Below are 23,500 nucleotides of genomic sequence, written 5' to 3' on the forward strand. Positions count from 1 at the left end.
GTACCAGCTATCTCTGTTGTTTAATAAACTGCCTTTTGCTTAAACATATTCCTCTCCGTCTAGCGTCGTTGGTTCTGTACTTCCTCTCCTGTATGGTTTCACCAACACCATGTTTCTGCTCTGAGGTAAAGGCTCAATACTAAGATAAAAAAGCAACATGAATCCCAGTTTACCTATTTGCTTATGGTCTTGCCTACGTCTAGCGAACAGTTTTTTTTAAATTATATGAGAAAAAAATATTCCATTTTATTTGGAACGGCAAACCAGCCAAAATTAAACGGGCCTATTTATATAATTAATATGAATTCGGAGGACAGAAATTATTAAATATTAAAGCATTAATAGACCTATCACTAAAAGCTTCAGTCATACAAAAGTTATACTTAAATCCGAACTGGTTCTCAAGCAAATTAGTAAGATTGTCTCACCCAATGTTCAAGAATGGCCTTTTTCCCTTTATTCAGATTACAACCACTCATTTTCAGTTATTTGAAAAGGAAATCATCTCCCAAATATCACTATTTCTAAAACAAGCCATATAAAGTTGGTTGCAATTTCAATTTAATCCTCCAGAAACGAGAGAACAAATAATGCAACAAATATTGTGGTTAAATTCAAATATACTAATTGACAAAAAACCTTAATTTTTTGACAAAATGTTTAAAAAAGGTATAATCTTCGTAAATGATATCATCGGTAGGACTGGTGGAGTTATGTCACACATGCAGCTAACAAAAACATATGGAAATGTCTGCTCTACCCAAAATTACAACCAAATAATTGCAGCCTTACCGCAAAAATGGAAGTGGAAAGTGGAAAGGGGAGAAAGTAAGGAACTTGTCTGTCGGCCTTACATTAAAGAACATAATTGGTTAAGGAAAACTGTGATAAATAAAAAAGTATATCAGTTTCATTTAAGGACCAAAGGATTGACAGCCGTCCCATATAGATTGCAAAATAGTTGGGAAGAGATTTTTTACGTACCGATCCCATGGCATAGTGTTTATGAACTGACACGCAAAACGACATCGGATTCAAAAATTGGAATCTTTCAATTTAAATTATTATATAAAATTCTTGCTACCAATATAATGTTATTTAAATGGGGGATACAATCTTCCCAGCTCTGCAGATTTAGCTGTGAAGAGACAGAATCATTAGATCATTTGTTTTGGTTCTGTCCATTTGTAGCTTGTTTTTGGACACAGGTCCAGGAATGGCTGAAGGATTGCAATATTTACCTGGAGCTAACCTTGCAGATAGCATTACTGGGTGATCTGAAAAGTCATAGTCAATCGATCAATAATATAATAATAGTTTTAGCAAAAATGTTTATTTTTAATTCACAATCTGTAGAAGCAATGAGAATAGAAAGGTTCAGAACTTTTGTAAAACATCACAGTACAGTTGAAATATATATGGCAAATAGAAATCCTATATGGATGGTGTTAAGAGCTAGATGGGAGGTGTTGAATGGAGTTGAAGGATGGGACTAATAACAACTAACAACAAATAATAACAAGATAACTAATAATGTAAGTATATAGGTTGTATGTTGGGAGCTTTTGGGAAAGAGCACAGTTAGAAAGATATGGCATATAGAAGCAAACCGGATGGACATCATGAAAATGATCGGAGAGGTTGAGAGTAGAAGAAGTTCAGGAGCAAAAACTAATAAAATATAATTATTGTAAAATTGACTGTGTCCATAAAATGTAGAAAGTAAGTATAAGCTGGAAGTAGAGGCCTAAGCATTGTTGTTCACTAATTTACCCCAAGTAGGGAAAGGATGGCGGGGTTGAAAAGTAATAAAGGGGAGTATATATATAAAAAACATGGGGATTGGATGTGATGCAGACAATTACATTGATGGAAGTTACAATCTATCTGCAATATTAAGCTGTTTAGGTGTCTGCGTGCAGTGTGAAGGAAGTTAGAGGTAGTCCCGAGAGCCAATGCTGACTAGCGTTTGTGCAATGACTGGAAGGCTACAGGTACACTAGCATATGCTACTGTATAGTACTGCTATAGTATCCCTTTAAGGGTGCCAAAGATTCCTCTAATGAACTTGAGATTGAAGCTATGTGAATCATTGGGTCAGGTAGTCTATCCAGTCCATCAATAGTTTTTACACTTGTCTGTTGCCCCTAACTGTTTCTCATCAGGAGTCATTATCAGTCAATATTATCATATTGTAAGATCAAGGTTGTAAAATGCTCCAGCTTATTTGTTGGAAAGTTTGTTGTTGCTTGAGAGCTGGTATGTCTGTAAAGCAGCTCTGGGTCTCAATTTCATCCATTGGAAACTGAGCTTTGTCTGTTTTGGTCGTCAAAGACCACCACGAAATGGACTGAAACAGATGGTTCTTTTGGGATGGTTCTTGCAACCATGCTGCAGTGCAAGCAATGCCGCCAGAAACTCTTAACCTTCTTTAAACTCTTTTGGGTGAAATCTGTTTTACAAATAAACTTGAAAAGGGTTAGGCCTAGTTTAGCTAGGCTTGCACTATGCAGAGGTTTGGATTTAGCCTAAACCTGCTCCAAGTGCCATTGCGCACTGTGCAACTGCCCTCAGCTCCAGTACAACTTTGGGTATAAGACTGTCTCATACCTCCTTTTCTTTGCCTTTTGAAAATGAATATCAGCACTTTGTGTGCAGTTTGGGTAGGTTCTGGGCCTCAGGTTTCAGAGGCTACAGAGGGACTCTGATGCACAGAGTGGTGATTGTACCCAGGCTTAGCGGCTCTGCTCGGCTTATTACAGTTTGATGAAAGTGTAATAAGGGATTAAATCCACCTTGTGTTGTTAAGACCATTTAGAAGCCTCTAAGTCAGGGGTAACTCTTACCCTACGAGGTCCGGAGCCTGCTGGTTTTCTGTCCTACATAATAATGAATTGTATACACCTGGTGTCCAGGTCTAATTCAGTCCCTGATTAGAGGGGAACAATGAAAAAATTTAGTGGAACTGGCTTCGGGTTCCAGAGTTGAATTTGAGGGCTCTATGTCATAGGATTGCATGTGTTGGCTTTATGAGGGTGGAGTTCATAGTCAGAATCAGATTTTCTGTGTGAACCTTGCTTATTTTTCCCAAAAATCTACCCAGTGTCCAGAAACAATGAAAGTGTTGTGAACAAGTCTAAATCACAGTTGTATGCAACTTCAGATTCCTAAATTGTCTTGGTTGTAATGCATGCACCTGGGGCGGCAGGTAGCTTAGTGGTTAAGAGCGTTGTGCCAGTAACCGAAAGGTCACTGGTTCTAATCCCCGAGCCAACTAGGTGAAAAATCTGTTGATGTGCCCTTGAGCAAGGCACTTAACCCTAATTGCTCCTGTAAGTCGCTCTGGATAAGAGCGTCTGCTAAATGACTAAAATGTAATGTAAATGTAAAAAGCTACCCGAGAGAGGTTGGTGGATGCCAATGTGATGTACTAGATTAATGAGAAAGAAGAACCTCAACCTAGTAGTATTGGTCATCACAGCATCAGCCCAGAATCGTCATATCATCAGTGCATCTCTTCTTTAAACCATGACCTCTGCAGTGTTGGTGCATCGTCATGGAAACTGAATCTGTTCACCCCCACCCCACCATACCCCCTAAAGCAGAGTTGTGACTAAAGGGAGTACAGCTATGATCGGAAGTGACTTTTTGAAGCAGGTTAGGAGAGCATTTTAGCTAACCCTAACCCTTTTCCTAACCTTAACCTAAGTCTCCTAACCTGCCACGTTAATTATCCTAACCTGCTACGTAAATTCTCCTGACCTGCCACGAAAAAGTAACTTCCGGTCGTAGCTGTACTCCCTGCAGTCAACCCTAGAGCAGCTGAGTTGTCAAAAGACGAGATGGCTCCAGTGAACAACACTGTTGGAATACTGATGTTAAATTATAAATTATGTTAAATTACTGTATATTGATGTGTGTGGCCAAAATGACAAAATATTTTATAGAAGTCATGGGTAGTAGAATGCTCAAAATGCAGTTGTAGGCTTGAATCTCTTCATTGATTTTCAATTAATTAGAGAACGTTTCGATACCTTTTTATTTAGTGTCACTGTCTGTTTTCAAAGAGTACCTTGATAAGAATTGGTCAGCAAGACATATCTCAACATTATAACATTGTCTCATCATATGGTCTTTATATGGTGTCCCTTCCATGAATTAATTGATGGTATTCTAAGAGAAAGGCCCTTGTATATACAGTGGGGAGAACAAGTATTTGATACACTGCCGATTTTGCAGGTTTTCCTACTTACAAAGCATGTAGAGGTCTGTAATTTTTGTCATAGGTACACTTCAACTGTGAGAGACAGAATCTAAAACTAAAATCCAGAAAATCACATTGTATGATTTTTAAGTAATTAATTTGCATTTTATTGCATGACATAAGTATTTGATCACCTACCAACCAGTAAGAATTCCGGCTCTCACAGACCTGTTAGTTTTTCTTTAAGAAGCCCTCCTGTTCTCCACTCATTACCTGTATTAACTGCACCTGTTTGAACTCGTTACCTGTATAAAAGACACCTGTCCACACACTCAATCAAACAGACTCCAACCTCTCCACAATGGCCAAGACCAGAGAGCTGTGTAAGGACATCAGGGATAAAATTGTAGACCTGCACAAGGCTGGGATGGGCTACATGACAATAGGCAAGCAGCTTGGTGAGAAGGCAACAACTGTTGGCGCAATTATTAGAAAATGGAAGAAGTTCAAGATGACGGTCAATCAACCTCGGTCTGGGGCTCCATGCAAGATCTCACCTCGTGGGGCATCAATGATCATGAGGAAGGTGAGGGAACAGTCCAGAACTACACGGCAGGACCTGGTCAATGACCTGAAGAGAGCTGGGACCACAGTCTCAAAGAAAACCATTAGTAACACACTACGGCGTCATGGATTAAAATCCTGCAGCGCACGCAAGGTCCCCCTGCTCAAGCCAGCGTATGTCCAGGCCCGTCTGAAGTTTGCCAATGACCATCTGGATGATCCAGAGGAGGAATGGGAGAAGGTCATGTGGTCTGATGAGACACAAATAGAGCTTTTTGGTCTAAACTCCACTCGCCGTGTTTGGAGGAAGAAGAAGGATGAGTACAACCCCAAGAACACCATCCCAACCGTGAAGCATGGAGGTGGAAACATCATTCTTTGGGGATGCTTTTCTGCAAAGGGGACAGGACGACTGCACTGTATTGAGGGGAGGATGGATGGGGCCATGTATCGCGAGATCTTGGCCAACAACCTCCTTCCCTCAGTAAGAGCATTGAAGATGGGTCGTGGCTGGGTCTTCCAGCATGACAACGACCCGAAACACACAGCCAGGGCAACTAAGGAGTGGCTCCGTGAGAAGCATCTCAAGGTCCTGGAGTGGCCTAGCCAGTCTCCAGACCTGAACCCAATAGAACATCTTTGGAGGGAGCTGAAAGTCCGTATTGCCCAGCGACAGCCCCAAAACCTGAAGGATCTGGAGAAGGTCTGTATGGAGGAGTGGGCCAAAATCCCTGCTGCAGTGTGTGCAAACCTGGTCAAGACCTACAGGAAACGTATGATCTCTGTAATTGCAAACAAAGGTTTCTGTACCAAATATTAAGTTCTGCTTTTCTGATGTATCAAATACTTATGTCATGCAATAAAATGCAAATTAATTACTTAAAAATCATACCATGTGATTTTCTGGATTTTTGTTTTAGATTCCGTCGCTCACAGTTGAAGTGTACCTATGATAAAAATTACAGACCTCTACATGCTTTGTAAGTAGGAAAACCTGCAAAATCGGCAGTGTATCAAATACTTGTTCTCCCCACTGTACATGAAGATCATTGAGTCAAATTTGTTATGTCACTTCTTTTTTTTTTTTTTTTACATAATTCATCTTTAATGCGAATATCTAAACATCCCATCTAGGGACAATAACAGTTCTCTTTTCATGAAAAATAGGCCTCACTTTAATTACGTTTCTTCTCTTGGCTCATTCCTCTCATCCAATGTTCATTTCCTTCCCCCTGTTTCCCCCAATCATGTAATGAGCACACAGTGCATTAGTGTGTATACAATGTCAATCAGCTATGCCAAAGTGCACATAAGGGAAGAGATGGCACCGTGACCTTTTAGGAATTCCAATCCCGGCCTGTGAAACAAAGTGCTTACTGTCTGTCTCTGGTCCCGGACGGACAGTCCCTGAGCTGAACTGGATGTGAAAGATATGAAGCAGGGATGGGCCTGTGTGGACTCTGTGCATTCCAGTTCAGACGGCTGACTATTCTCCTACCCTCTGTTTTTGGACTTTCATTCCCAGGCCAAGGTTTCTCCCTGAGGGGCCCTAGTGGTAGAGAGGATCCAGCTAGTAAGCAGTCCTAGGCCATGAGCCTCTTCCTTACCATGGATGCAGGTCTGAACCGAACTGTTTCCTTATTAGGTCTGCAACAGTGTAGTCTCCCCTTACCATACTCCCACGCCTGTTCATCACTTGGCTGTTGGGGAAGCCTGGAAGTGGAAATTGAGGCTAACAACATCCTGGCTCTGTTGCCCCACGCCTACGCACGGGCCTGAAGGAGAGCCAGAGCCACATCAGGGAGGAGTGCTCCATGCAGAAAAGCTCACTTCTCATCTGTGCTGCTGCTTACGGCTCATTAACACTCCAGGCCTGATGTGCCCCGCGTACACACTAGCCAGCCACAACACTAGGCAAGCTTACAGGGGCTCCTGCCCATGAGGTCTGGCCCAGCTGGCCCTTGTGTGAGTGAGTGAGATGTAGCCTGCAGGTGTACAGCTGTGGGCGTATGTTAGAGTTGTGGCGAGGTTCTTCTTAGCACAGGGCTTCATTGCTCTGTGACTGCAGGACGTCTGCACCTTGACCTTCGTCAGGTGTCGGAGACGTCCTCATAGCGCGAGAGGTGTGACATAGCACTTCTTGTGTGGAAATGTGTAGTGTGGATATGTGTAGACACATGATAAGAACGTGAAACCATGGCTTTGTGTAATTCCATTAGCCTTGCTCAAACCTGCTGCATATATGGTCCACTGTCTAACACGTTCACCCGTGGCTACGTACTCCTGTGACTTTAGCATGACACATGATTTTCTTCTCTTTCTCCTTAGCTTCCCGTTAAAATGGGACATCAGAACAACCACACCAAAGTCGGCACAGAGCACAACAAGGAATGTCTCATCAACATCTCTAAGTACAAGTTCTCCCTCGTCATCAGTGGCCTCACGAACGTACTAAAAAATGTGAACAACATGGTAAGTGGAGTTTTTAACATATCTCTTTTAGCTGTTTATTTGACTTTAGCATGAGTAATGGGGATCACTACGTTGCGCGTCATCAACCCTACCTCCTGGAAGGCTTGTGTATTGTGTCAAAACTCCAAGTCAACTGAAGTTTAGGATGCCCACTAAGGGCTGGAAGTGGTGTTTGCCGAATCACTGTGTCCTCTGTGTCTGTAAGCCCTCATCTCCCCTCCCCTCCCCTCCCCTCCTCTCTCCAGCGGATATTCGGGGAAGCTGCTGAGAAGAACCTCTACCTCTCCCAGCTGATTATCCTGGACACACTGGAGAAGTGCCTGGTGTCGGTGAGGAAACCCCCATACACTCTACATCTACTGTATCCCTCCTTACATCACCTTTAGTTGGTCTGATAACCTATCCCCCCCTACAGTTGTTTGTATGTGTTTGTATTGTGTTAGAAATGTAGAGATCTTATTTTTTACACATTTCTAAGTATAGTAATAGCCTCATTTTGTGTTACACTATTTCCTACATATGAGTGAGCTACAGGTTTTGAATGCAGTTGTATGCAGTCTGTCCCAGTATGAGGTTGCCAGTTTGACACAGTCGTTTTGGAAATGAGCCAATGGGAGCGCTTGCGAATCCCAGGTGGGGACATACTGTGGTTTTGCCCCTGAGCGAGGCACTTAACCCACATACATGTATTGCATGTCCAGCTGTATAAATCCGAACTATGTGAGAAGTTGCCTCTGATAACCTGAAAAGCACTCCTTGTTTTCTCAGAGAACCTGTAGAAACCAGCGTGCACACACACTCTTTCCTCTCATCATGTTCCCTCTCTTTTTCTCTGTATTCATCTTCCTCCTGAACAGCAAACCTGGTTTCAAAAAAACAAATAAAGCAACACCTCAGGGCACAACGCCTCTCCTCCATGTGACCTACTTGTTGTGTGTATGTACTGACATATATGTAACTGATAGATATACACACACACACTACATGTTAATGGTTTTAAATGTACAGTACCAGTCAAAAGGTTGGACACACCTCATTCCAGCGTTTTTCTTTATTTTTACTATTTTCTACATTGTAGAATAATAGTGAAGACATCAAAACTATGAAATTGTCATGAGCCCTCTCACTCCACCGGGTTACCACCTTAATTTGTTTCCACTATCTTCCACTTTGCTCACCACTCTCTCTCTACTCAGCCTAACTAGCTCCACCTGTCCCTGCTCTGCTCGGCTCTAATTACTCTGCCAGCTGCGCTGCATTACCCACTAACCTCTCCCAGTATTTTAAGTCCTGTCTTTCAGCTCTCCTTTGTCAGATCGTCTGCAAAGCTCACACCCGGAACCTGTTTGCTCGCGCTTCTGGCTCACCCTGGTTTTGTGACCCCGGACCTGCCTGTTTTTTGGATACTCTTCTGCCTCAGGAGATCCAGACCTGCTTCTGCCATTACGACTCCTGACTACTCTTCAATCCCGGTAACTCTGACCAGCCTTCTGCCTTGCTACTACGTATTTTGGATTTCCCTTGAACTGTACTGCTGCCTGGTTTCATTCCGCCCTGTTGTGTCTGTGTCTCCCCCCCCCAGGACTTCTGGACCACCCACCACCGGCTTCATAGGACGCATCGCTGCCACTGGGGGGGGCACAGACCCAGCGCATTGGACGGGATCCCTGTTACCCCTGGAGCCTTCATTCACTCCCTACTTCCCTTTTCCCTTAAGTTTAATAAACTTTCTGGTGTGACGCAATTGTGGTCCTCTGGTCGTCTGTCTGAACCGTGACAGTACGATCTGACCATTATGGACTCAGCGCACACTTTCCCCGACATGGAAACCGATGAGCATGAGCAGCAGTTCCAGCAGCAGCAACAACAACTCGCCATGATCATTCAACTCCTCACCAACCTTACCCCAGCCAGTCTGCCCACCAGCCCAGCCCCCGAGTTACCTGCCCCGGTCATTGCAGCCGCTGCTCCGGAACCCAAGATTGGAAACCCCGAGCGGTTCAACGGCGATTCAACCCAGGTCCGGCCATTCCTGACTAGCTGCCGACTTCAGTTCTCCTTGCAGCCAAGGACCTTCGCCACGGAGGGGGCTAAAGTTGGGTATGCCATCACTCACCTGACGGGCCGAGCTCGACTCTGGGGAACAGCAGAGTTCGAACGTCAAACCCCCGCATGTGCAACCTTCGACCTGTTTGCTGAGGAGATGCTGAAGGTGTTTGACCTGGATTCACCCACCGCAGAGGCGTCTCGTGAACTGTTCAGTATTCGACAAGGCAGACGTACAGTCGCAGACCATTCCATCGACTTCCGAACCCTGGCTAGACGAAGTTCTTGGAACACACCATCGTTGGTGGACGCGTTCTTCCATAGTTTGGCTGACTATATCAAGGACGAGTTGGTCTCCCATGAACTGCCTTCCACTCTTGATGAAGCCATCGCACTGACTGTCAGGATCGACAGAAGGATACAGACCCGTCGTCGTGAGAGGGGGCGCCAAGGTCCACCTACTACCGGCATTCGGAGAGATCCGACTGGGCTCCTGTCATCTACTGCCACTCACCCAGGTCAGCTTGATCAGTCTGAGCCTATGGAGATTGGGCGAGCCTCCCTCACTCCTGCAGAGCGCCAGCGCCGCTTCACCTCAAACCTCTGCCTCTATTGTGGAGGTGATGGACATCGTGTGGTAACCTGCCCTTTAAAGGGCCGAAGCTCACCGGGCGTAGGGGGAGTCCGGTTGAGTTCAATGACCATCCAGTCCTCCGACCGCAAACCCCTGCTGCAAGTTCACCTCCGCCTCTCTGACTCAACTCACACCCTGGCTGCTCTGGTGGATTCTGGCGCCGAAGCCAACATAATGGACATCAAGCTGGCACGCCAACTGGGACTGGAGAACCTCCGTTTGACACCTCCTATTCCTGCCCGGGCACTGGACGGACACTTACTCGGATCGGTCACTCATGTCACGGCCCCGGTCTCGATGGGCCTGTCCGGAAACCATCAAGAAACTATCCAGTTTCACCTGCTCCCCTCTCCAGGCCAACCCCTCATCCTGGGTTACCCATGGCTCCGCCGGCACAACCCTCAGCTCGACTGGGTGACCGGGGTGATCAGGGAGTGGGGAGAGGACTGCCACCGAACCTGCCTGCTTGCTGCCGCACTACCCCCTCGGCCAGTACCTACTAACTCCGCTCCTGACCTCTCCAATGTCCCAGAATGCTACCATGGTCTCAGAGAGGTGTTTAACAAAGCAAGAGCCACATCTCTGCCCCCTCACCGACCGTACGACTGTGCCATCGACCTCCTCCCTGGAACAGCTCCTCCAAGGGGTCGTCTTTATTCGTTGTCTGCTCCTGAAAGAAAGTCCATGGAGGACTACATCAATGGCTCTCTGTCCGCAGGATTAATCCGTTCATCTTCATCTCCTGCTGGTGCTGGCTTCTTCTTTGTGGGGAAGAAGGACGGATCTCTTCGCCCCTGCATCGACTACAGGGGACTCAACGACATCACAGTGAAAAACCGTTACCCTCTGCCTCTGCTCACCTCTGCTTTTGAGTTGCTCCAGGGAGCCACTGTTTTTACCAAGTTGGATCTCAGAAACGCTTACCACCTAGTGCGGATCCGGGAGGGAGATGAATGGAAAACCGCATTCAATACACCAACAGGCCACTACGAGTATCTGGTTATGCCTTTTGGCCTCACCAATGCTCCTGCTGTGTTCCAGGCTCTAGTGAATGATGTACTGCGGGACATGTTAAACAAGTTTGTCTTCGTTTACCTGGATGACATCTTAATTTACTCCAGAGACCTGTCTGAACACACCCGCCATGTCCAGCAAGTCCTTCATCGTCTTCTGGAGAATTCCCTCTACGCCAAGGCAGAGAAATGTGAGTTTCACGTCAAGACAGTGGCCTTCCTGGGGTACATAGTGGCAGAGGGAAGTATCCAAATGGATCCTGCCAAAGTATCAGCAGTCACTTCATGGCCAGTTCCGGAGAACAGAAAGAAGCTGCAACAGTTTCTGGGGTTTGCTAACTTCTATAGGAAGTTTATCCGGAACTACAGTACCGTTGCTGCCCCTCTCACTGCTCTAACCAGCACCAAGCAACCCTTCACCTGGACCCCAGCAGCCGACAAAGCCTTCAGTACCCTCAAGGTGAGGTTCACCTCCGCTCCCATCCTCCAGATGCCTGATGTGGACCGGCAATTCATTGTGGAGGTGGACGCCTCGGATGTGGGAGTTGGTGCTGTGATTTCTCAGTGGGCGGCGGAGGATAGGAAGCTCCATCCCTGTGCCTTTTTCTCACGTCGGTTGTCCCCCTCTGAGTGCAATTACGACATAGGGAACCGTGAGCTGCTGGCTGTGAAGCTTGCCTTGGAGGAGTGGCGTCACTGGCTGGAGGGGTCCACCATTCCATTTCTCGTTTGGACCGATCATAAGAACTTGGAGTACATCCGCACGGCCAAACGGTTGAACTCCAGGCAGTCCCGCTGGGCCCTGTTCTTCACCAGGTTTAATTTCACTCTGTCATACCGGCCTGGATCACGCAACACCAAGCCAGACGCCCTCTCCCGTCAATTCCAGAAGGATGACACCCCCTCCAAGGACCCTGTGTCGATTCTGCCAAGTCCCTGCATCGTTGCAGCTCTGACCTGGGCTGTTGAGGAACAGGTGCTGGAGGCTCTCCGTAACCAGCCAGGTCCCAGCACTTGCCCAGCTGACCGCCTTTTTGTCCCCGAAGACCTGAGGTCCCAGGTCATTCAGTGGGGACATGACTCCCGCCTAGCTTGTCACCCTGGCTCCACCCGCACTTACAACCTGCTCGCCCAGAGGTTCTGGTGGCCCTCTCTGAGGAAGGATGTACGGGAATTCGTCCAAGCCTGCCCCATCTGCAACCAACACAAGTCGTCCTGCCAGCCCCCAGCCGGATTGCTGCAGCCCCTGCCTGTGCCCAGACGTCCCTGGTCTCACATCGCCCTTGACTTTGTCACGGGGCTGCCCCCTTCAAGTGGCATGACCGTCATTCTCACCATCGTTGACCGTTTCAGCAAGATGGCACACTTCATTCCCCTCCCCAAGCTCCCAACCGCCAAGGAGACCGCCCAGGTGGTCCTGGAACACGTCTTCCGGATCCACGGACTGCCAAAGGATGTAGTTTCTGACCGTGGTCCACAATTCTCCTCCGCTTTTTGGAAGGAGTTCTGTCACCTGCTAGGAGCCACAGTCAGTCTGACTTCCGGATTCCATCCCCAATCCAATGGGCAGTCAGAGCGGGCTAATCAGGAGCTCGAGAAGGCACTGCGATGCATGACTTCACGCAACCCCCACTCCTGGTCGCAGCAATTGACATGGGTGGAGTACGCACACAATTCTCTGACCTGCTCTGCCATCGGTATGTCCCCTTTCCAATGTGTTTATGGATACCAGCCTCCTCTATTTGCCAGCCAGGAGGAGGAGGTTACTTGCCCATCTGCACTTGCTTTTGCCCGTCGATGTCGCCGCACCTGGTCACAAGCCCGAGCCACACTCCTCAGGTCCGTTGCCAGCTACACTACCGGGGCCAACCGTCGGAGAATTCCTGCTCCCACCTACCATGTTGGTCAAAGGGTGTGGTTGTCATCGAAGAACCTGCCACTCAGGGTGGAGTCGCAGAAGCTGGCACCTCGGTTCATTGGCCCATTCCCTATCATAAGAGTGATTAGCCCAACTGCTGTCCGGCTCCAACTGCCTAATTCCCTGAGGGTGCACCCCACTTTCCATGTGTCTAAGATTAAGCCCATCCATGAGAGTCCGCTGGTCCCTGCTGCGCCTGGTCCTCCTCCTCCACGGCTCGTCGATGGTGGTCTGGTTTACACCGTCCGCCGCCTGCTTCGGTCCAGACGGAGGGGTAGGGGTCTCCAGTACCTCATTGACTGGGAGGGCTATGGACCTGAGGAAAGGACCTGGGTGCCAGCTAGTCGGATTGTGGATAGGACTCTCATCACCGCTTTCCACCAACGGCATCCTGATCAACCTGCAATCCGTAGGGGCCGCCCCAGAGGGGTCCCTAACCGTCCGGCCCGCTCGGCTTCCTGTCCTGTGCCTGATCCTGTCTCGGGACCTGTCCCATCTCCCGACCACGGCCCTCCGGCTTCCTCCGAGGATGAGGACGTTCGCTCGGACCGTTCGGAGGAGTTCTAGCCCTCCTCCGGCTCCCCTCCTCCCGCCCGGCGTGGTGTTGCTCTTGGGACTTCTGGGGCCGTCCCTTGGGGGGGGGGTTCTGTCATGAGCCCTCTCACTCCACCGGGTTACCACCTTAATTTGTTTCCACTATCTTCCACTTTGCTCACCACTCTCTCTCTACTCAGCCTAACTAGCTCCACCTGTCCCTGCTCTGCTCGGCTCTAATTACTCTGCCAGCTGCGCTGCATTACCCACTAACCTCTCCCAGTATTTTAAGTCCTGTCTTTCAGCTCTCCTTTGTCAGATCGTCTGCAAAGCTCACACCCGGAACCTGTTTGCTCGCGCTTCTGGCTCACCCTGGTTTTGTGACCCCGGACCTGCCTGTTTTTTGGATACTCTTCTGCCTCAGGAGATCCAGACCTGCTTCTGCCATTACGACTCCTGACTACTCTTCAATCCCGGTAACTCTGACCAGCCTTCTGCCTTGCTACTACGTATTTTGGATTTCCCTTGAACTGTACTGCTGCCTGGTTTCATTCCGCCCTGTTGTGTCTGTGTCTCCCCCCCCCAGGACTTCTGGACCACCCACCACCGGCTTCATAGGACGCATCGCTGCCACTGGGGGGGGCACAGACCCAGCGCATTGGACGGGATCCCTGTTACCCCTGGAGCCTTCATTCACTCCCTACTTCCCTTTTCCCTTAAGTTTAATAAACTTTCTGGTGTGACGCAATTGTGGTCCTCTGGTCGTCTGTCTGAACCGTGACAGAAATAACACATATGGAATCATGTAGAAACCAAAAAAGTGTTTAACAAATCAAAATATTTTTGAGATTCTTGAAAGTAGCCACCCTTTGTCTTGATGACAGCTTTGCACACTGTTGGCATTCTCTCAACTAGCTTCATGAGGTAGTCACCTGGAATGCATTTCAATTAACAGGTGTGCCTTGTTAATTTCTGGAATTTCTTTCCAATCATTTGTGTTTTGACAAGGTAGGGTTGGTATACAGAAGATAGCCCTATTTGGTAAAAGACTAAGTCCATATTATGGCAAGAACAGCTCAAATAAGCAAAGAGAAACGAAAATTTCAATAACTAATGCTCTTGCGGCTGAATGGGAGCAAGTTCCTGTAAGTGCAGTCGCAAAAACCATCAAGGGCTATGATGAAACTGGCTCTCATGAGGACCGCCACAGGAAAGGAAGACCCAGCGTTACCTCTGCTGCAGAGGATAAGTTCATTAGAGTTACCAGCCTCAGAAATTGCAGCCCAAATAAATGCTTCAGAGTTCAAGTAACAGACACATCTCAACATCAACTGTTCAGAGGAGACTGTGAATCAGGCCTTCATGGTCGAATTGCTGCAAAGAAATCACTACTAAAGGACACCAATAAGAAGAAGAGACTTGCTTGGGCAAGAAACACGAGCAATGGACATTAGACCAGTGGAAATCTGTCCTTTGGTCTGATGAGTCCAAATTGGAGATTTTTGGTTCCAACCGCTGTGTCTTTGTGAGACGCAGAGTAGGTGAATGGATGATCTCCGCATGTGTGATTCCCACCGTGAAGCATGAAGGAGGAGGTGTGAAGGTGTGGGGGTGCTTTGCTGGTGACACTGTCAGTGATTTATTTATAATTCAAGGCACACTTAACCAGCATGGCTACCACAGCATTCTGCAGCAATACGCCATCCCATCTGGTTTGCGCATAGTCCCACTATCATTAGTTTTTCAACAGGACAATGACCCAACACACCTCCAGGCTGTGTAACGGCTATTTGACCAAGAAGGAGAGTGATGAAGTGCTGCATCAGATGACCTGGCCTCCACAATCCCCCGACCTCAACCCAATTGAGATGGTTTGGGATGAGTTGGACCGCAGATTGAAGGAAAAGCAGCCAACAAGTGCTCAGCATATGTGGGAACTCCTTCAAGACTGTTGGAAAAGCATTCTAGGTGAAGCTGGTTGAAAGAATGCCAAGTGTGTGCAAAGGGTGGCTACTTTGAAGAATCTAAAATATAACACATTTTTTGATTTGTTAAACACTTTTTGGGTTACTACATGATTCCATATGTGTTATTTAATAGTTTTGATGTCTTCACTATTATTCTACAATGTAGAAAATACTAAAAATAAAGAAAACCTTGAATGAGTAGGTGTGTCCAAACTTTTGACTGGTACTGTATGTAGATTGTAAAGTATTTTGTCTGTAAATTATTTTTCGTTATGTGTCGGACCGCAGTAAGACTAGCTGTCGCCATTGGTGTCAACTAATGGGGATCCTAATAAATCAAATAAAATCCCCCCAGCAATCGAAGGACTGCCTGCGTCTGGACGAGACCATGCTTGTGAAGCAGCTGCTGCCAGAGATCTGTCACTTCATCCACACGTACCGTGAGGGCCACCAGCACGCTGCAGAGCTCCGTGCCTCTGCCTCAGGGGTCCTCTTCTCCCTCAGCTGCAACAACTTCAACGCTGTCTTCAGCCGCATCTCCACCAGGTAACGCTAACCCTGATCCTGAGGAACTACAGACTGTTGGCTAATTCAGTGTCACTATCACTGTGTTGATTAGCAGTTGATCAGGTGTGTTAGTACAGGGCTGGAACAAAAGCCTGCCCACCCTGTTGTTCTTCCAAGGTCGATGGAAACTCACCTACGTTATTATCTTTTGTGCAAAAATGCATTTGTGTCTTTAAAAAGTTCCACCAGACCTGATTTTCCCAGAAGTGTAATATTACAAATGACGTTATGCCCTCAGAAGTAATGATGAGGAAACTGTTCGGACCCCCTTTCCTGCTTATGCCATGTGATAAGTTAATTTGTTCGCATACCTCAGCACTTCAGTTTAGCAGCCAGTCATGGACAAGGTCACTGTGACTGAACTGTTAGCCCAGTCATGATTGAAATCCCTCCCTCCCCACCCAGGATGTTCAGGATGGTGCAACGTTACAGAACGTTCAGATGGAACGATAAAACAGGGAATCCTGTTAGCTCTATTAGGTTAATTGTCCCCCACGATGAAATCGGGGAGGGGACTGTGGATTTGTCTCTGTCCGTTCGTATGTTTGTCACACGTGATATCTCAGACAGCGGTTGCCCGATTTTGATGAAACTTGGATGAATGATGCGTAGAGATACGACATTTACAAAATTACACTGATTGGCCCAAGGGGGCTTCTATAGTAATCAATTGAATTTCCAAACTACGAACAAGCATATCTACTGTCCCATTTGAGCTATTGTCATGAAATGTGGTTCATATATGCAGCCCCTCATGAGCAACACGTTTCTCATGAGGACCTATAAGCTCCGCCCATTAGTTTTTCTAATTACACTTTTTGTCCCCCAACAAACTTTGAACAAGCATATCTCCTGCCCCGTTTGAACTACAGTATTGTAATTTTTTTACATGCATGCATTTCCTCATAAGAAACAAGTTTCCCCTAATGACTGATATAATTTCGTTACATGCAAATGAAATGTCTTTCAACATCTTTTGAATTGGCGCTGGCTGCATCGATATGCCGCACATCGTGCTATTGTAAATCGGAGATGGGACTGTGGCTCTGTCTCCGTCCGTTAGTACATTCGTATGTGATATCTTAGACAGCACTGGCCCGATTTTGAAGGAACTTGGGTGAATGATACTTCTTCCCATGGAGATCCGGCATTTATGTCACGCCCTGGCCTATAGAACTCTAGCTAGTTTGGTCAGGGTGTGAATAATCTATGTTTGTATTTCTATGTTTGGCCGGGTGTGGTTCCCAATCAGAGGCAGCTGTCGCTCGTTGTCTCTGATTGGGGATCATACTTAGGCAGCCAGTTTTCCTGCCTGTGTTGTGGGTTTTTGTTTGTGTTCGGTTAGTGTGGCTTGTTAGTGTTAGCCTTCCGACGTCACGTTTCGTTGTTTTTGTATGTTTATTAAGTTCAATAAACATGGATGCATTTCACGCTGTGTTTTGGTCCGTCCCGTTCATCTACGATCGTGACAATTTACAACATTATTCTGATTGGCCCAAGTGGGTTGCTATAGGAATCAACTGAAATTCCAAACTTTGAACAAACATATCTCCTGTCCTGTTTGCGCTATTGTCATGACATTTTGTTAATATATGCAGCCCCTCATGAGCAACAAGTTTCCCGTAACAACCTATATAACTTTGGTACTTACAAATGAAATGTCTTTCAACACAACATACGTTGGAATAATTGTCACTAATGACACAAGGAGCGATACATCATTTGTGGACAACATGTTTACTGTAGCCTTGTTTCTATCTGCAACATTCTGAAAGTTTCACATCATTGATACAGTCATGTCAGTTTCCTGTCTTGAAGGACGACGGGATGATGTCAAAAAGGCTACCTTTTTTCCCTCTCTTCCACCCCCTCTTCTTTCCCTCCTTTCTACTGAGAAACTGTGGGAGAATAAAATCTCTGGATATCATGTGTTTGACTGGATGAACTTGTTCCCTGGCAGTGTCTAAGAGAGTCCTTATCCATTGTGTTCTCCCCCAGGTTGCAGGAGCTGACAGTCTGCTCAGAAGACACTGTGGATGTCCATGATATAGAGCTCATGCAGTACATCAATGTGGACTGCTCCAAACTTAAAAGAATGCTCCAAGGTAGCTACTCACTCACTCACTATATTGGTATTGCTTGTGTTCTCACAAAACTTGATAAACACACTCAATGTCTGGCACAAACCTGCATGAGGGAAGCAACAAGATCTGAGTGTTAACCCTGAAACCAGGACTAAGACCTTGACTACACACTATGTTCGATCTATGTTTCAAGGGCTGGGTGGGGCTCATTTCATGTGCAGAAACCTGTGAAAAAGGAAGTTGGGGTATTTGATTTTACAGGGACATTTTGTGGAGGACATTAACTTACTCTGATCCCTGTGTAGTAGTCCCTACGTGGATTCCCTGGAACCATGGGACCTACAGAAGACTAATACAAAAGAAAAGGAAAATACTGGGCTTGTTAATAATATGTTAACATTAACAGTAAAACAAAACCCATTACATATTGTCCTAAATCGGGAGAAAAGAAATGAGTCATTTTCATCTGATTCAGGATTACGAGAATACTACTATTGAGAGCTGCATAGCTTGACAACCCCCCCAAGCATAACCTCCGACCTTACAGAACAATAACAAGTGACGCACAGCCTCATTAGACGCTACATCAAGACCAGCGAATCAAACGGAGCCTCCAAATAACAACTACTTAGTTTCCATTTTCCTCCACTGCTCCATCACACCAGCTTCAGGTATTTGTGCCTTGTTAGCCACAAAATAAAACCATTATCATGGGTCCCTGGCTCGCGGCAATTAACTGGCAACAGCTGCACCTCTCAAGTGCTGAGGGAATGGAACTATATAGGCCTACCACTATGGCTGCAATATGATTATGCGGAGTAGGGAAGAAAAAAATAAGAAAACAAGTGGCAACTTGGTTTGAGGACATACATTTTCAACACTAGTGTTCACATTTGACCTGGGATTGGAACACTACATTGTATGCCATTTGAGATGATGTTGTGAAGCATAAGGGTCAAGGGTCCAATTCATCTAATAATTTAACTGACACTGCATTTTGTTATGCATCTTGGGTTGCCAGATAGATAGGACAGTAAAATGTAATACATGTCCACTAGGAGAAATAGCCTGTTCCACATTCCAGGAAAATAAACGGAAAAGGGTCTTAAATTATGACTGATGCGCTTTCCCATACCCAGACAGAGGATGTTTCAAATGTCTACACTAGGCTTACATAGTCTGGATTCTCAAATGCAATTCCCCTCAGGTGTGATGGAAAGAGATCTATTTTTAAGATCTAGCCGACATGTGACTGCTGGTGGATGAATTCCCAGTGGTTACATAATGTCAACAATCTATGAATGTAGTGTACTTGGCAAGTTGACTGCTTTTGTGTTTTCTACCTTCATCAGTCTTGTTTTTTTAAAGTTCTCTTTATTTTAAATGCTGCCCTATGTACATAGTCCAGGGTTTCCCAAACTCAGTCCTCAGGACCCCAAGGGGTGCACGTTTCAGTTTTTGCCCTAACACTACACAGCGGATTCAAATCAAGCTTTGATAATTTGAATCAGTGTGTAGAGTTAGGGCAAAAACCAAAACGTACAGCCCTTGGGGTCCTGAGGACTGAGTTTGGGAAACGCTGACAGTCATTGAACACTGGTCACCTTAATAAATGTTTACATAGTGTTTTACCCACTTCATATGTATATACTGTATTCTAGTCATGGTTCATCCTATACAGCTACTGCTGTACACCTTTTCGATTCATATACTGTCTATACACAACACCATATATTATATTCCAGACTCCGACATTACTCTCCCTGATATTTCTTAATTCCTTTATTTTTGTGTATGGTTAGGTATTACTTCACTGTTGGAGATAGAAACAAGCATTTCACTGAACCTGCAATTACATCTGCTAAATATGTGTATGCGACCAATAAAGGTTTATTGGACTTTTTACGTCTTGTTACAAGCATACATCAGTAAATACTAAAACTCCACTGAATGGACATAGTGCAACAAGAGGCTAGGTTTTTACACAGACACATTTTCACCTTCTACAGACAGAAAGGGTAGAAAATGCATTTTTGCAACACATTTTAAGGTGCAAGTTGTGTATTGCTCAGAATGCTGTAACCCTGTCTAGGATTTCCGAATATGTATAGATTGGATATATCCTGAACAACCCTAATCAGGTACTTACTTATTAAAATTGTTTAAAAAAAATAAAAAAAAGTTTGTTTGGATTTCAATTAACCAAATTGAATGGCCATTGATGACTATCCCTATTCCTTGATTTGCAGCTCACATCGCACCAAAGGCAGATAACTAAGGACGTGAATATCCTCTGCAAGCTGCCAAATACAAATCTCAGACATAGGGCAGAGGGGTTACAAAATGATCAGTAGTGCAAGAATTAGCTAGCAGCTTACTGCATAGTCTGAATTCTTTCTCCAACCCGCGGTTAAATATTTTGGGACGAGGAAAAGGGGGTAAAGTTAAGAATCAGAAGTGTGGGGTCCCTCCTCTCCATCCTCGTGCCCAGAATGTAAACGAGTGCGATTTGCTAAAAGTAGAAAAGTATTCAAATCGCATCAAAACAAGTAAACAAAATCACTGATTGCGAAAATGAAAGCACTTTTCAAGCCAAATATATTCGCTGGTTGGCATGGCTCGCCGCTGGAGTGGAGGTGGGGATTGTTCTCGTTCTTTAAGAGGCTAGCTACAGCTAGCTAGCTTTCTAACTATCCAACGCGCGGGCATGATCACTTTGCCAACTTGCTTGCTTTTTATATTTAGCTAAGTGGTGGCCAATCCAATTTATAAACATACACTGGCGGACTTGTACTAAAATCTGTCGAAACACAAATATTCTACAAAAACTGGGGGGAGACCGATCAGATTTCCCCCCCCCCCCTCTCGAGCGTCATCCATACCTCACAGCTGGAAGTCTGGGCTTGATGTAGCGAGCTAGCTAGCTAGCGTTAGCTTGTTTAGCGGATTGCTCATAGGCTAGCCAATATTAGCTAGCTAGCTAACGCTACCATTGTTTTGCTTGAATAGGTCTACTAGAAATCTACGTTTAAAATCACCAGAGGCAACGACGCATTACACATGTAGTAACATCTAGATGTAGTTAACCAAATTTATCACTCAGATGTTACACTTATCTGTCTCGGAGCTCTAGGGACAATTCCTTCGACCTCATGGCTTGGTTTTTGCTCTGACATGCACTGCCAACTGTGGGACCTTATATAGACAGGTGTGTGCCTTTCCAAATCATGTCCAATCAATTGAATTTACCACAGGTGGACTCCAATCAAGTTGTAGAAACATCTCAAGGATGATCAACGGAAACAGGATGCACCTGAGCTACATTTCGAGTCTCATAGCAAAGGGTCTGAATACTTATGTAAATAAGGTATTTCTGTTTTGTTTTTTAAATATATATATTATTCTTTTTTAACCTGTTTTCACTTTGTCATTATAGGGTATTGTGTGTAGATTACTGAGGAAATTGTTTTATTTAATCAATTTTAGAATAAGGCTGTAACGTAACAAAATGTGGAAAAAGTCAAGGGGTCTGAATACTTTCCGAAGGCACACTATGTGGTTGGAATAATACTGTGCAAATGATGATAATGCCCTTTTAGTGTAAGAGCTGTTCGAAAAGACCGCCTGAAATCTGAGCCTGTTTTGGTGGGATGAAGTTTTGGCCTGCCTGGTGTCAACACTTAATTAGTTAATAGACCATAAAGAAAGAGAGTTCCAAACCTCTCTGCCAATAACAGCTAATTTTACATTTTCCCCTCCCCACTCAGACCACACAGTACTAGTAAAATTCCTGCTTGAGAAATTGGTCTTTGCTAAGAAGCTATTTTAGTTTATTTTTGACAATTTTAATTGAAAACAATCACAGTAAGGTACTTTGTTACCCAGAAAGGATTTGATATTGAGATAAAAACGACTGCATTGGCCCTTTAAATAAAGCCATTACCTATACTGGGCCCTGTGTAGCTCAGTTGGTAGAGCATGGCGCTTGCAATGCCAGGGTTGTGGGTTCGATTCCCACAGGGGGCCAGTATGATTTTTTTTTTTAAATGTATGCACTCGCTAACTGTAAGTCGCTCTGGAAAAGAGCGTCTGCTAAATGACTAAAATGTAAAAAAAATGTACATACATAAACTGATCTGCTAAGTGGTACATGATCTTTACATTTTTGTCATTTAGCAGACGCTCTTATCCAGAGCGACTTACAATTAGTGAGTGCATACATTATTATTTTTTTCATCATGACATTACAGTAGGTACATCAGCTGTCTACTCAATAGTGCAACACTTTATATTGCATGAGATTTGCGTATAAATAATTTCTGAAGCATCTACAGTTTATAGGTCCTATAAAGGGTTTATTTATTATCAATGGGTCTACAGTTCTAGGCATGACAATCCTTAGTGCTTAGTTAGCAATGTCTTTGTCTTTAACAGGTTGGTGTTTTCAGAAAGCCAGATGCTTCCTCAATATTCTAATTTAGATGAACTCGATCAATCATTCAGTTATTTATCATATTTGGCCCACTGGCACTGGCTGCCCTGTAGTTTACATATGACACACACACGGACCAGACCTAATCCAGCCTTTCAGCCCAACCACACAAAGTAACAATTGAATTCGTGCCCTCACAAACTGCAGGGGAATGGTCCTGATGTCCTCTGTTCCAAAGCCACAGTGTATGGACCACACCATGATGAAGCAGAGACATGGATGCTGCGGAGGATACTGAGGCTTGGTCTTTACATTGGATCCCATGATGGACATTCAAGTGGATGGATAGACTCTAAACATACTTATTTTAATGGAGATATAACCTGTTCTGTGTGTTTAATCTGTGGACTTGGATTGGATCCATACATCATTGATGCAAGCTGCTTATAGGGTCTTCAGAATACCATTTGAAGGGATACCACAGTCCTGTTTAGTCCAGACAGTTCCTGGAAGACCATTTTAGTGAACTGTATGTATTGTGAGATTTGTATCTCTGTGTTAGATCAGGCCTATAAGTGGATGGGGCAAAGCACTAAGGCTAGTGGCCTAGAGAAAGACAAATGCTGTAGTCATAACTGGTGACTATAAGCCTAAAACTGCTGGATGATTCCTCTACTTTGTCATCACATTTAATTCAAAGATTGATTGATTATAGTCTGGAAAAGTGCGAAATATTTATCAAAATTTTATTTTCTGAAACGGGCGAAGAGCAGAAGCTTTGCATAAATTGGTATTGTTTTCCTTTTCCAGTTAGTTCCCTGCAGTTATTGTTTGACTATTCCCGGCTCTTCAGAAAAGGTGCCTCCCATTGTATTTTTTAAATCTTTGTTAAACTGTACATTGGCTGCCTTTGTATCCCCACAGCACAATGAGAGTTTCAGATAGAGTGGCTGAATATGTCTGAATATGCTCATTCTCCCATACCAGGCTCAACACCGTTCAAATCGTCCATTAAACAGCACTTATATTAATTATAGCCAATGCGGACTACATGGCAAAGCATTT

The 23,500-nt window shown here is 45.1% G+C and overlaps 1 protein-coding gene across 2 annotated transcripts; it reads left to right on the forward strand.

The window, feature by feature from the left end:
- The first annotated feature begins 6,925 nt into the window (after positions 1–6,925).
- Positions 6,926–23,123, forward strand: LOC311101780 (neurofibromin-like). 2 transcript variants are annotated; one of them, XM_084142970.1, is made up of 5 exons: positions 6,927–7,240; positions 7,486–7,569; positions 15,708–15,898; positions 17,918–18,024; positions 22,643–23,123. In XM_084142970.1, the coding sequence occupies exons 1-5, from the start codon at positions 7,109–7,111 to the stop codon at positions 22,654–22,656; spliced, it is 528 nt and encodes a 175-aa protein (XP_083999096.1). In that variant the 5' UTR covers positions 6,927–7,108; the 3' UTR covers positions 22,657–23,123. The 2 variants fall into 2 exon arrangements, with proteins under 2 accessions (XP_083999095.1, XP_083999096.1); XM_084142969.1 differs by lacking the exon at positions 22,643–23,123 and having other exon boundaries at positions 6,926–7,240; positions 17,918–19,414.
- Positions 23,124–23,500: the final 377 nt, after the last annotated feature.

The sequence above is a fragment of the Coregonus lavaretus genome, assembly GCF_964263955.1.
Source record: "Coregonus lavaretus genome assembly, chromosome: 26".
Taxonomy (NCBI): domain Eukaryota; kingdom Metazoa; phylum Chordata; class Actinopteri; order Salmoniformes; family Salmonidae; genus Coregonus; species Coregonus lavaretus.

Coding starts and splice junctions, on each gene's coding strand:
- LOC311101780 (XM_084142969.1), top strand. CDS start 7,109: ATGGGACATCAGAACAACCACACCAAAGTCGGCACAGAGCACAACAAG. Junction 7,241..7,485: donor TAAAAAATGTGAACAACATG/GTAAGTGGAGTT, acceptor TCCTCTCTCCAG/CGGATATTCGGGGAAGCTGC. Junction 7,570..15,707: donor TGGAGAAGTGCCTGGTGTCG/GTGAGGAAACCC, acceptor AAATCCCCCCAG/CAATCGAAGGACTGCCTGCG.